Source organism: Panthera pardus, unplaced genomic scaffold (genome assembly GCF_024362965.1).
Source record: "Panthera pardus isolate Hobbes unplaced genomic scaffold, ASM2436296v1 HiC_scaffold_16, whole genome shotgun sequence".
In the NCBI taxonomy this organism is placed as follows: domain Eukaryota; kingdom Metazoa; phylum Chordata; class Mammalia; order Carnivora; family Felidae; genus Panthera; species Panthera pardus.
Window position 1 is genome coordinate 48,914,995 of NW_026526721.1, and position 13,116 is coordinate 48,928,110.

Consider the following 13,116-nt stretch of genomic DNA (forward strand, 5'->3'; position numbering starts at 1 on the left):
CAGAAATTCCCTTTCATGCCTTCAAATGAAATTATAAACTCAAAAGACTACTTTATATAGATATTCTCTAGAAGGAATTGGCAAACTATGGCCCATGGACCAAATCCAGCCTACCTCCTGCTTTTGGACAGTCTACAGCTAATCATAGTTTTTACATTTTATTTATGTATTTATTTTTTAAGTTTTTAAAATGTATTTATTTTTTAAATGTTTATTTTTGAGAGAGACAGAACGAGTGAGTGTGAGTGGGGGAGGGGCAGAGAGAGAGGAAGACACAGAATCCCAAGCAGACACCAGAGGCTGTCAGCACAGAGTCTGATGCAGGGCTCAAACTCACGAGAACCATGAGATCATGACCTGAGCTGAAGTCGGACGCTTAGCCAACTGAGCCACCCAGGTGCCCCAATTTATTTATTTTTTTTGAGAGAAAGAGAGTACGAAAGCGGGGGTGGGGGGGGGGCAGGGAGAGAGAGATGGACAGAGGATCTGAAGCGTGCTCTTTGTGGACAGCAGAGAGCCCAATGTGGGGCCTGAACTCATAAACTGTGAGATCATGACCTAAGACAAAGGCAGATGCTTAACCAACTGAGCCACCCAGGTGCCCCTACATTTTATTTTTTTTTAAGTATATAGTATTTTTTAAAGTTTATTTATTTTATTTGAGAGAAAGAACAGGGAGGGAGAGAGAGAATCCCAAGCAGGCTCTGCACTTTCAGCACAGAGCCTAACACGGGGCTCAAACTCATAAACCATGAGATCGTGACCTGAGCCGAAACCAAGAGTGGGTTACTTAACTGACTGAGCCGTCCAGGAGCCCCCACTCCTGAAAGTTTATAGCAATAGCAGAACCAGAGTTTTGTCTGGTTTATCTGACCCAGAATCTGGATGAAAGTATTCCTATTATAGAGTCAACTAAGTATAATCATGGATTTTTAAAAGACTGGCTAGATGTTCCTGGGCACAGTCCCACATCCTAAGTGAACCAGCAACCCTTTAAAATCACACCACAGTAACTCTTTTGTGCTTCAGATACAGCTTGTACATCTAATTTATTTAACTAAATTGCCTCATCTTATATATATGTTAAACCTTGCAAGCTCAAATCAAGTAGGAGGATTCTGCTGACCAACACTATGAACCTTTCAACAAAGGAGCATTTTGGGGGGGGGGGGGGTCAGGCCTAGGCCCCATAACACTTTCCTTTGTATCAGCACAGTGTACCTGATCTCTGCAAGGGCTGATAGCCCTGAGTCATCCCCTGCATCTGTAATGCAGCTGCCCAGTGCTACTGGCATTATCTAAGTAAAACCCCTATTAGCGTGTTAATCCCCTCCTCAAACACTTCCCTCTTGAAATTCAACTTTCAAGAGCCAACATAATCTGGCCTCACATACCTCCCACCATTCATTCCACTTATTTTCATTTGGCGTTTTTGAGTGAGGGATGGACAAAATGAACCTTGTGTTTTAGAAGGTTAAACTGCTCATGTAACAAGGATGAACTGAAGACTAGAATAGTGGCCGGAAGGAGACTGTTGTAATCGTGAATGGTAACCTTTAACAGAGCAGTTTCAGGAGAGCATTATATACAAGTTTAGATAACACAAATAGAGAAGAAACTGGAACAACACTTGTGGGTAGTGCAATATATCTTCACAAAACAAAGGAGGCTTTCTCATTAGGATGAGAACTTATATTTGAAAAAAAAGTAAGTATAATAACTTTGAAGATTTAAAGCTTTAAAACTACAAACTCTTCTCAATAATTTAGGCTGGCTGGGTCTGAGGACCCAGAGGGGGTCCCGTAGGACCAGCCAATGCGATCCTTGGCTTTGTACAAGGTGGAAATCAAACAGCAGCTGGGAGGAAGTGAAAGTAGCATTTATTGAAGATCTAGAGAGGGCAGATACAGACCGAGCATCTAGGAGACTCAGAAAGGAAAAGGGGAATGAGTCTCATCTTTGCTTGGGGTCTGGAGTTTTTACTGAGGATGTTGGTCTAGTGTACATGTTCTGTCAGGCATCCAGGAACTGGTCAAAACAAGGGCAAGTGCTCAGGTGTCCTTCATGAGTCGTTTATGCCTTGGAGCCAGTGGTCCTGGTGTCAAGGTGTCTGGAGTCAGTGGTCTTAGAAAATGTTCATGATGACCTCGCTCCTTAGATGTTACTTTTGTGCTGGAAGATTCCAAAGAAATCACTAACTCCTTGACATGTACAAGGACATACATTACTGGTACTATAAGCCACGTATAGGGGAGCCATGTAGGTCCTAGCAAGAATATAAGAAGGAAAAGGAGAAAAAAATGCAGGTTTTTTTTCATGGGGTTCCTTTAGTTCCCATATCATTACAAGAATTTTAACACTGTAAAGATTTTGAAAATGTGCTAATTTTTTTTTATTAAAAAAATCTTTATGTGAAGGTTTAGGTGCATAAAAGTAAACATTTTCTTCTTTGGTTAGTAGTCATTGGCAGACTCTTATGGTCCTGCTCCCTTATCTGTGACTTATGACATGGAAAGAGGAACTGTCACTATGATATATCTATTCATGGAAAATCTAGAAATCCTGAATGAATATTAACATTCCTTATTATTATTTGTTATTATTTAATAAGTGTTACACACAATAACAAAACCCAAAGAGTGCAAAAAGTTATACACTGATAGGTTCATGTATTTTGTCTGTCCACTTGTCTGGAAGAAAGGCTGCAACCCTTTCAGATTATTGAAGTGGTTTGTAAATCAAAAAGAAGGTTAGAACCAAAGTTAAAGAATTTCAATAAGAAAATTCTTCAATAGGGGCTCCTGGTTGCCTCAGTCTGTTAAGTGTCTGAATCTTGATATTGATATCACTGTTCACGAGTTTGAGCCCCGAGGGCAGCTCTGCACTGTCAGTGAGGAGACTGCTTGGGATTCATTCTCTCTCCCTCTTGCTCAACAAAACAAAACAAAACAAAACAAAACAATAACAACAAAACAAAACAAAAAACAACCAAAACCAAAAAAACTTGCAAGAGGGAACTTTACTCCTCAGGTATCCTCTGGGCTACCAGGATCCCCCTCCCAAGTCATTACCCTGCTAAATTAGAACTGTAAACACTTTCTCTCTGCGCCAGAGACTCCCCTCAATTCTCACGAGATATTCCGGGAACAAAAGTAGGAGACAGTATTCAGACTCACTTTGTTCTTACACCTATATAGTAAAATTGCACTTTCTAGGTAAGGCGTCTCTTGGTTAGAAGAGAAAGATTCCTAGTCTTAATTACCTCTTCAGAACTAGGAAATTTGTCTTCAGACTAAATCAGTGGGAAATTGAGTGAAAAAAGGAGTTAAGGCAGGTGTAGTCACAGAGATAGGAGAACCCAGGAAGGAGGGAATGCTCACAGGATCAAGGGCCTGGAAATCTAAAAGTGTGAGTTACCAGATTTCCCCAAACACAAATGATCAGAGATTTTCTACAATGCTGTTCCAGCAAGAGGGGAGTTCATAATAAAGGTTGCAAGGGGAATGGAGGCATGTGTACTAGAAATTGAAGTTCCCTTTGTACCTTCTGTACTGCTATTAGGTTAGTTTTTCACTTCTTTTGAGAATAACCTCATTACCACCTACCCTCACCTGCAGCCTGTGCTAATGTCTTTCATGTACTTCTGAATCGTTTTAGTCTACACATCTTTTAAGCCCTAGCTCCGTTTCACTTCCTCCTTCAAGTCTTCTTTGAAGATTGTTGTTTCTGTCTTTCTCCATTTGCTGAGATCTGTGTTTATAGTTGCAATCATGCTAGTTATCAGGAAATAGTTATATCAAAGGTGTAAGCCTCCCGTAGCGTTGGGAAGTGTAATTCTTGAATTTGGAGACTATATTGTAAACTTCTCTTGTATACTCCTTGGAAAAATCCTAGGTTCATACTTATTAAATATACACCCAGGTCTAAATTTCTGTTAAATATTCAAGAACCACTTAAAAATACTTTATAGAACTTTCTATCCCAGAATGCTTTAAATTTTCATATGAAATGTATCCATTTTGACTATCTCAACAAGATCTCCCAAGTCATTCTTATAGCAGAGTTGAAAACTTTCAACTTATTCAGAATTGTCAAAAGGGGCAGCCACCTCTGCAGTGAGAGGACTTCTAACACTGAGCGCTCAAATTCAGTCTGCATTAAATAGCGACCTTATAATTATCTCAATGGGAAAAGTGTCAAATTTCGGAGACACCTAGAAAAGGGAGTGAAACGATCATCTAACAATACAGTTGCTTATTTGTCAGAAAAGGGAGCTGACCCGAGTTCCTGAACACACTGCGGCTCAGACTCCAACCCGGGTTTTACACCATTAGGGGCAGACCAGCCAATTGGGCCGTCTGGTTGCCGTGCATCCTGGGAGCTGTAGTTTCCGGCTGCTGCCTCCTGACTACGGGCTCCACCAAGCAGCTGGAGGACGGTTGCTTGGTATTTTTAGCAAGCGGGAAGTATGGCGGTGGCGCGCGTCGACGCGGCTTTGCCTCCTGGAGATGGTAAGGCGATCCTCACCCTTGAGACCTAAGGTTTACTCCACGGAACTAAGTTAAATAGTTACCTGGTGGAGAGAAGAAGCCTGGGTTTAGGTGTGCAGTTCTGTACCAGTTCTTTCGATGCGGGACTGTGGGCGTCGCGGAGCCGCGCTCCCTTCTGGGAGTTGTAGTTCCCGAGTGTTGCCTAGTTCTGCGGATTTGCGGAAAGGGTCGACCTGGGGACTACATCCCCAGGGTCCTTCGCGTGGCCGGGCTCCCTGGCTCCCGCGCTTCTGAAGCTGCTTGGGTGGTAGATTTCGGGCTGCGGTGACCTTTCTTGGATGTTTACTTCGAATTTTGGATGCCCAAGTGAAAACTGCCGGATCTCCCTCTTTAGCTTTGCCTGTCTCCTTTTCCCCTTGCTTCCTATCACGTTTAAGAAACCGTCTTTCAACCACAGCTCCCTGACCGACGTTAAACCCTTTTTTGGAAGTGTCCGATGGCTGTGATAAAATCTAGGGGGACCTAGAGGCCACAGTTCTACACCCCTTGTTCTGCAGACCAGGTTCTGGGATCGGGCTTGGTGGCCACCCAGCGGAGCGCAGGGTGTGGATGCTTCTGTGACTGGGAGTCGCCGGGCATGAGCCGAGCTCCTTTGTTTTGGTTACGGCTCCGAGGCTCCGCTGCAGCCTACTGGGTCGGGGGCTGGTCGAGTCCTCTCTCCAAAGCTTGGATCTGGGGGTCATTATCTGAGGGCCGTAACTTCTCGGAGTATGTGTGTGTGGGGGGGGGGGAAGTCGATAGTTCCAAGGGGTCTGTCGACCCCGTGCAAAGACTACATTTTCATTGCACAGCACACAGCTTTCCCCAAATTCTCAGAGAATCCCGTGACAACCCCTCCCCGCCCCCCCCTCCCCCCCCGCCAATGCTAGAATCCATTAGACAATGAAAAAACGTTGAAACCTTTCAGGAGAGCAATCTCGCATAATTATTTCCCACAGTAATCTTAATCTGGGTATAAATTTGAAATTGGCAGTTTCTGTGGCCCCACCCCTTTTTGATATCTGCTTCTCTTAAACTGCACCCCCCCCCCCCCCCAGCCCACCACGGGAACTACAGTGATAGCAGTAAACAGTTAAGGAGTACTTTTTATGTGAGCCAGATGATGTTCTGAGGCTTTTTTTTTTAATATCTCATTTTCTCTGTAGAACAACATTGTAAGGCAAATATTATTATCATTCCCATGTTATAGAGTGGAAAAGTGAGCCCCAAAGAGATCAATGACCTGCCCAAGATAGCACAATGGTTAACCCGGGGAAATAGGATTTGAAACGTCTGTGAAACTAAATTACTTTATTGGCTTCTGTGTGCCAGGAATGGGGCTAAGTTTTGTTTATATCATTTCTTTTTTTAATCCCCACCTCAATCAAGTGTATTGTTCTCAATTCATAGATAAATTAACTGAACTATGATTTTTAAAATAATCGGGGACTTTAGGATATACTGGTAATTAGATTGCAAGCAGGTTGATCTCTATCAAAAGATTAGTTCCATTAAAAAAAATACAATCATTACTTAGCCACAAAATATGGAATAGTTCATATTTAAATGTGAAGCATTCCAAAGCATTACATCATAGAAACTTGAGTAGAATATCACAGATTTTTAGGTGTAATTTTTGATATTTCTGAGAGAAAGTGAATAATTTCAATCTGTGGTCTTTTAGAACTCGATTGCTTTAGTTTTTAAATCTTGATATTTATTATGCCCTGGTGTTTTTTAACCTTAAATATAGAGATTTTATGAATATAATTCCATCCCTATGCTCAACCATTGTATTTGTGTTTTCTAACAATTTCTCTTCTATTTTCAAGGATCAGTGGTCAACTGGTCAGGACAGGGACTACAGAAATTAAGTCCAAATTTACCCTGTGAAGCTGATATTCATACTTTGATTCTGGATAAAAATCAAATTATTAAATTGGAAAATCTTGAGAAATGTAGACGATTAATACAGGTAAGTATTGCTATCTGGGGAAATAGTTATATACAACCAGTTTATTATTATACAAAACAATAAAATAACCTAACAAAAAGTAACTATACAGGCCTGGAAAGCAGTAAATGTTACCTTAAATTTTTACATGACAGTTTTCCTTGAAGATGAACATTTATTTATGTGCTGCATTTAAAATAGACTAGAAAAAGAAGCATTTGTTAAAAAAGGAAATATTTTATGTTGGCAAAGCATTGTGTTGCTAAGATAACTTTTTATGTTATGACGGAGGTAAAGAGTTCATTCATTCATTCTTTCAATTAATGTTTATTGGTCTCCCTTATATATCTGGTACTGCTCTAGATTTTGCCAGACACTATAAGGATCTCATTCTTGTGGAGCTTATATTCTCAAGTAATTGCTCTGTTAAAAGTGTTTTCTTTTGAATAGTTGGAGAGGTTCTGATGGCTCAGTTTTATGTATATTCTCTATTGCCTAGGAACAACTTACAACAACAAGCACTGTAGAGTATTTAGACAAAATATGTGAAAAGTTCAAACTGGGTTTGTATATTTGGGAATATTTAGCCATGTAAACAAATCTTTTTAACCATTGTCATGTGAAAATAATATGCATGTTTTACTAAGAAAAATGATATCTTTTCCTTTCCACAGTTGTCAGTGGCTAATAATCGGCTGGTGCGAATGATGGGTGTGGCCAAACTGACCCAACTCAGGGTGTTAAATTTGCCTCATAATAGCATTGGCTATGTGGAAGGGCTAAAGGATCTAGTACATTTGGAATGGCTGAATTTGGCAGGAAATAATCTTAAGGTGAATTTTTTTTTTTTTAATTTTTTTAATGTTTATTTATTTTTGAGAGAGAGAGAGAGAGAGAGCCAGAGCATGAGCAGGGGAGGGGCTGAGAGGGAGAGGGAGACACAGACTCCGAAGCAGGCTCCAGGCTCTGAGCTGTCAGCACAGAACCCTACACAGGGCTTGAATCCACGAACTGCGAGATCATGACCTGAGCCAAAGTCAGGCACCCAACGGACCAAGCTACCCAGGTGCCCTGAATTGTTTCTTTTTTTAATTTACAAAGGTATTCACTATAATAGTGAATACAGAAATAAATAGAATAAAACGTGAAAGTACCTACTCCCACATTCCAGGGATCATTTCAGTTAACATAAACTGAAAAAATAATTTATTTTGAAACACATAACACAGTCCCATAGTGTTTTAAATGTGGACAAAGAATCTATATTATACTTAGAGGAATAGATCAAACAGTAGAATGGAATGTTAGGAGGGAGACTGTATCATGCTGCATTAAGCTTTGAATAAATGTTTAATAATATAGTAGAGAATATACTGTTTTAAAAGTAAAGAGAGGGTGTTGTATGCAAGCGATGAGTCACAGAATCAACCCCTAAAACCAAGAGCACACTGTATACACTGTATGTTAGCCAACTTGACAATAAATTATATTAAAAATAAATAAATGCAAAATAAAAGTCAAGAGATCTGGACTCTAGTCCTGCTTTCACCACTTAGTAGCTCTAAAATTTTGGTAAGTTAAAATCCCTGTGTCCTATTTTTTGATATGTTAGATGAGGGACTCAATTAAATGATAGTAATAGCTGACTTATTGATCAGTTAATTAATGCTAGATGCTATTCTAAGCACCTTAACTGTCAACTCATTCAATGTCATGACAGCCTATGAAGTAGGTATAGTCATTATGTCCATTACATAAATGAGAAACTGAGATCCAGAGAGGTAAAGTAACTTGCTTAAGGTCACATAGCCAGGAAGTTACAGAGCCAGGATTTGAATCCATCCAGTTTGGTTCCACTCTTTACTTATAAACTCTATACTATACCAACTGTCATGTGTTATCACTAAGGTTTTTTCAAGCTATAAATATCTGGGATGACATGGTTCTACTTTCAGAGGGATAATGAAGGTGGAAGCTTGTTACATAAGAATTTACCAAATTCTATTATTACTGCCCCCTCTTTCTCTTGCTAAGCTCTCCTCCTCTGCTTACAGTTGGAAGCAGAGGAGGCAGGAGACTCAGCTACGAGGAACTAGGGAAGAATTTCGTTTTTTGATTTTGTGTGATGCTTTTCTTGTGACAGGCCATAGAACAAATCAGTAGCTGCACAGCTCTACAGCACCTTGATTTATCAGACAATAACATACCCCAGATTGGTGATCTATCGAAATTGGTATCACTGAAGGTAAGTCTGTTTGCTGTGTCATTTCTGAAATTTTATACTAATATACCAAAAGGAAGTGATCTGATTGGCCAAAAATCATCCTACTCTGTATGAAGAACAGATTGTAACTTCTGATAAAAATTCTATTAGAGTACCAGAAATGAAGTGTGAAATACTCTGTTGTTAGTTTCTGTAATTGATTTATTTTAATTAAAACTGATCATTGTAGTTAAGGTTAATTCTTATTTGCCATCCTTTGAACATAATGAAGTCCCCTTTATGTCTAATCAGCCAACACTAGCAGCGTAGCTATGTAATATGTAACATATTGGGCTGACATGTAATCATTCCTGAACTTGAGTCTGTTTTTTGACACTCAGGATGGCTGTTTTTTGAGTAATAGTTATCACTAAGTTATCAAAAGTCACTTCACTTTAATTTAAAAAGTAAACTTGTAATATATAGCACTTTTTATGGAGGGGAATGAATTATGCAATCAAATAAGTAAGTTTGATTGAATTGTGCAATCAAATAAGTTGCAATTGAAGCTTCAAAAACATGTAGGCTTTTTCCATATTTTTGCATCGGTGGATATTATTAGCTTTAGGTGAATTCGTTAAACCTTAGAAGCAGTGTTATTAACTCACCGTTCCCCATGTCTTGAGCATAAATCATTTTTAGCAGCAATTACTGTAAACAATCTGATGTGTCCATATACTAAGAGAATTCAAATGAACTAAGGATTTTTTTTTTCCTGGAATGATTATTTTATCAGAACCCTGGATATTCAAAGCCTTTAGTTATTCATTGTTGCTGACATAATTTGAATCAGCTTTATCTGCAAATAGCATGTTCTACCTTTCTTAAGCTTTTAGCTTTCAAGAGAATACAGTTGTAAATTGTGGGTTGTGGGTTACTTCTCTCTCCAATTTACCAAAGCAAATTGGAAAATTTGCTTTATGTGTGATTTTTTTTAAAGTTTATTTATTTATTTTGAGAGAGAGAGTGCAAGCAGAGGAGGGACAGAGAGAGAGAGGGAGAGAGCAAATCCCAAGCTCTCAGCGCAAAGCTCAACATGGGGCTGGATCTCACAAGCTGTGAGATCATGACCTGAGCCAAGATCAAGAGTCAGACGCTCAATTGACTGAGCCACCCAGGCACCCATATATGTGCTTCTTTTAATGTTATCTTTCACTTTTCTCACTTTTTATTTTGATTTTGTATTGAAGGTTTTATTTTTAAGTAATCTTTCTACCCATTGTGGGGTTGAACTCATAACCCATGAGATCAAGAGTTGCATGCTCTACCGACCGATCCACCCAGGTGCCCCTATTTTGATGTTTTAAAAGGAAATGAACAATATGTTGGAAATGGTTCAAGTTTTAATAACTTAAATCTCAAAAAATGCTAGTTACTATACCAAGTGTGTGTTCTTGGACACATCTTTAAACGTTCTTGAGCTCAGAATGTGGACACGAAAAGAGAAAGTCGGATTAGAAGACCACCTAGGACCCTTGCAGTGTTATTAATCTTTGCTTTGTAAGTGATGAAAAGTATAATAAAATAGGTCCCTTTATTTTTCATACTCACCATTTTGGTTATGTCAAAATAGATAACATTTGTAATTTTTCATTTGTAATTTCATTCTGTTTTTACTTTCTGTTTTTACAAATTTTTCATTTGTAATTTCATTCTGTTTTTACTTTCAAGACCCTGCTTTTACATGGAAACATCATCACTTCTCTTAGAATGGCACCAGCTTATCTACCCAGAAGTCTTGCTATACTTTCCTTGGCAGAAAATGAAATCCGCGACCTAAATGAGGTAAAATTTGAGGGTATTTTGTGGGATCCAGGAAGCTACAAAGAATAGAAGAGATGCAGGATAAAGTTGTGAGCTCACTTGTGAACTGTGAGCATCTTGGAAGACACTACCATTAAGATGAAACACTGGACTCAAGATGATCGTTATTTTTCTTTCTACTTTTTTTTAATGTCAGTGGGTCACTAACGCTTCATTTCATTTGTAATGCTGCAACTTTTGTTCCATTTGGAAAGGATTTGTGGTAGATGTATATCTACATTAAAGGGGTCAATAAAGGACACTCTACCTTTCTCTGGCTACTATGTTTTCAAGATAGGATTTTCTCTATTAGGAAACATCGCTGGTATTTGTAAGCAGTTTTGTGAAGCAAGGACAGATGGTCATATTGATGGAATTTTGGAAGCCTTTGGATAATATAAGAGTGGTACTTGTTGCTTTTCAGAACAAGAGGGAAATTGTTGCATTCTCAAACTGCCAAAGATGTGTAATCAACAATGGAAGCCCTGTGCTTGATAATGAATAGTCTATTTCATTCAACAAAGATATCCTTTGTTTCAGATCTCTTTTTTGGCATCCTTAACTGAATTGGAACAGTTGTCAATCATGAACAATCCTTGTGTGATGGCAACACCGTCCATTCCAGGGTTTGACTATCGGCCATACATCGTCAGCTGGTGCTTAAACCTCAGAGTCCTAGATGGATATGTGATTTCTCAGAAAGAAAGGTAAACACGACCTCTTTAATATCACATTAATCATGGAAGTTACCGTAAAGACCATTTCTAGCTGGCTACAGTTTAATAAACGAAATATTTCTTAAAATGTGCATTTAGAAATTAAGATCATTAATGCAATCATATGGCAAACTATATGCTGGTCGTTTAGGATTTTCTATCCTAAGAAGGGATAAGATATAAATATCAGCCCCAGATGCTGGGGCTAGTGAGTTTAACTTAATGCCCAACTTACAACAATTTGATTTCTAAAAGGTCTTTTGTTGGTTGTTCAGGAGCTTGGAGCATTTTTTTTTTTTTTAATGTTTATTTACTTTTGAGAGAGAGAGAGAGAGACAGAGCACAAGCGGGGCAGGGGCAGAGAGAGAGGGAGACACAGAATCCAAAGTAGGCTCCAGACTCTGAGCTGTCAGCACAGAGCCTGATGCGGGGCCTGAACTCACAAACCACGAGATCATGACCTGAGCTGAAGCTGGATGTTCAACCGACTGAGCCACCCAGTCACCCCTGGTGCGTTTTCTGTAGAAATCATGTTCTGGATGCTATATAGGGTCTCAGACCAATCCCACAAAAGCTCCTAATCCATCCTATATGTAAGGGCGGTATTAATAATAGGACCCAACTACCATTTATAACAGTGATTCCTTGGGAAAATTCCTGCCAAGTTCCCATTTGGAACTGGTAGTAGGCATGCTGATTGGTCCTCCCCTACTCCTCCCTGTGAAGCAGCAGAAGTGGAACTCCCCTATCTCTGTAATCATGGATGGTTTCTACACTTGGAGCTGGTACCTCTGCATGATGGGGTATTCTGGACGCTGACACGTGGTCAGTGGAATCAGAGCTTTAGGGGAGATAAGAAACTAGGATGTGGACAAGAGTGGGAGAGCAGAGTTAAAGGGCATGAGAATTGAGATGAGTGTATTCTCTTCACTGTGCCTCATTTCATCTCTGCCTCTCACTGCATACCTACATGCACCATGGACTCAACATGTATGTTATTTCTTACCATTTCTCTCCATCTGTACTAGAGACTGATAGTAGCTGCTTGAGGGGTATGCCCGTGGGAGGATGAGTGGTAGATTACTGACAGGGCTTTCCTTTTCCTTATTCCTGCTGCTTCATCTAGTTGCTGAATAAGGCATGAGGCAGTGAGGAATGGCAGTCAGGACCTACATAGTGTAGGGGAGGGACATGTGTAGGGTCTAGTTTGCCTACAAAATAGTGTGGCTTGTCTTTTGCATTGTGTTGCTTGTGTACTCAGAAACCTTATTTTGTTTTCAACTATGGGTAGTTCTAAAGCTTGAATATGGGTTTACTCTGATTATCTTCTCTGGCTCTTCCTTTAACAGAAAAAATACTTGTCAGATTTTTCTATGCAAGTATGACTGGCAACATTTTCATGTAGGAGGCAGGAGGTGAGATGGGCAGAGATAAGACTTTGGTGTAAAAAGAGACCTGGGAAAAGGGACAAGAGAAGGCTTCGCATCTTTCCCTCCCACCTATTAGCTATGTGGCCTGGACAAGTTCCTTAGTTTCTGTGAGCCTTTGTTTTCTCATCTGTAAAATGTGGATAATAGCTTTCAAGAATGAGGATCAGGATAATGCATATAGCATAATACTGATCATATAATAGGTGCTTAATAAAGGATAATTGTCAGTATTACTTAAAGATAGAGACTGAAAATTGAGGTGTTTCATAGAAACTAAAGCAAATGCTAAAAAGCAGAAGATATTTGGGGTGCCTGGCTGACTCAGTTGGTAGAGCATGTGACTTATTTGTTTGTTTGTTTATATTTTTATTTTTGAGAGGGGGAGAGAGAGAGAGAGAGAGAACGTGAGCAAGGAGGGACA

At 39.6% G+C, this 13,116-nt stretch overlaps 1 protein-coding gene and 1 long non-coding RNA gene across 3 annotated transcripts in view; one reads left to right on the forward strand and one right to left on the reverse strand.

Annotated features, from left to right (window-relative positions):
• Nucleotides 1-1,858: 1,858 nt before the first annotated feature.
• LOC109266333 (uncharacterized) lies at nucleotides 1,859-5,369 on the reverse strand. Its single transcript, XR_002079667.2, has 2 exons — nucleotides 4,574-5,369; nucleotides 1,859-2,172 (listed from the first exon to the last, which is right to left on the reverse strand). It is a non-coding gene; the product is annotated as an uncharacterized LOC109266333 (long non-coding RNA).
• CEP97 (centrosomal protein 97) overlaps nucleotides 4,386-13,116 on the forward strand; it is a 29,793-nt gene continuing 21,062 nt past the window's right edge. For both annotated transcript variants that reach the window (XM_019448242.2, XM_019448243.2), the window contains exons 1-6: nucleotides 4,386-4,511; nucleotides 6,362-6,504; nucleotides 7,158-7,316; nucleotides 8,627-8,728; nucleotides 10,418-10,531; nucleotides 11,090-11,256. In XM_019448242.2, coding sequence (XP_019303787.2) covers nucleotides 4,469-4,511; nucleotides 6,362-6,504; nucleotides 7,158-7,316; nucleotides 8,627-8,728; nucleotides 10,418-10,531; nucleotides 11,090-11,256 — 728 coding nt within the window. In that variant the 5' untranslated portion in view covers nucleotides 4,386-4,468. The remainder of the gene's footprint in view (nucleotides 4,512-6,361; nucleotides 6,505-7,157; nucleotides 7,317-8,626; nucleotides 8,729-10,417; nucleotides 10,532-11,089; nucleotides 11,257-13,116) is intronic.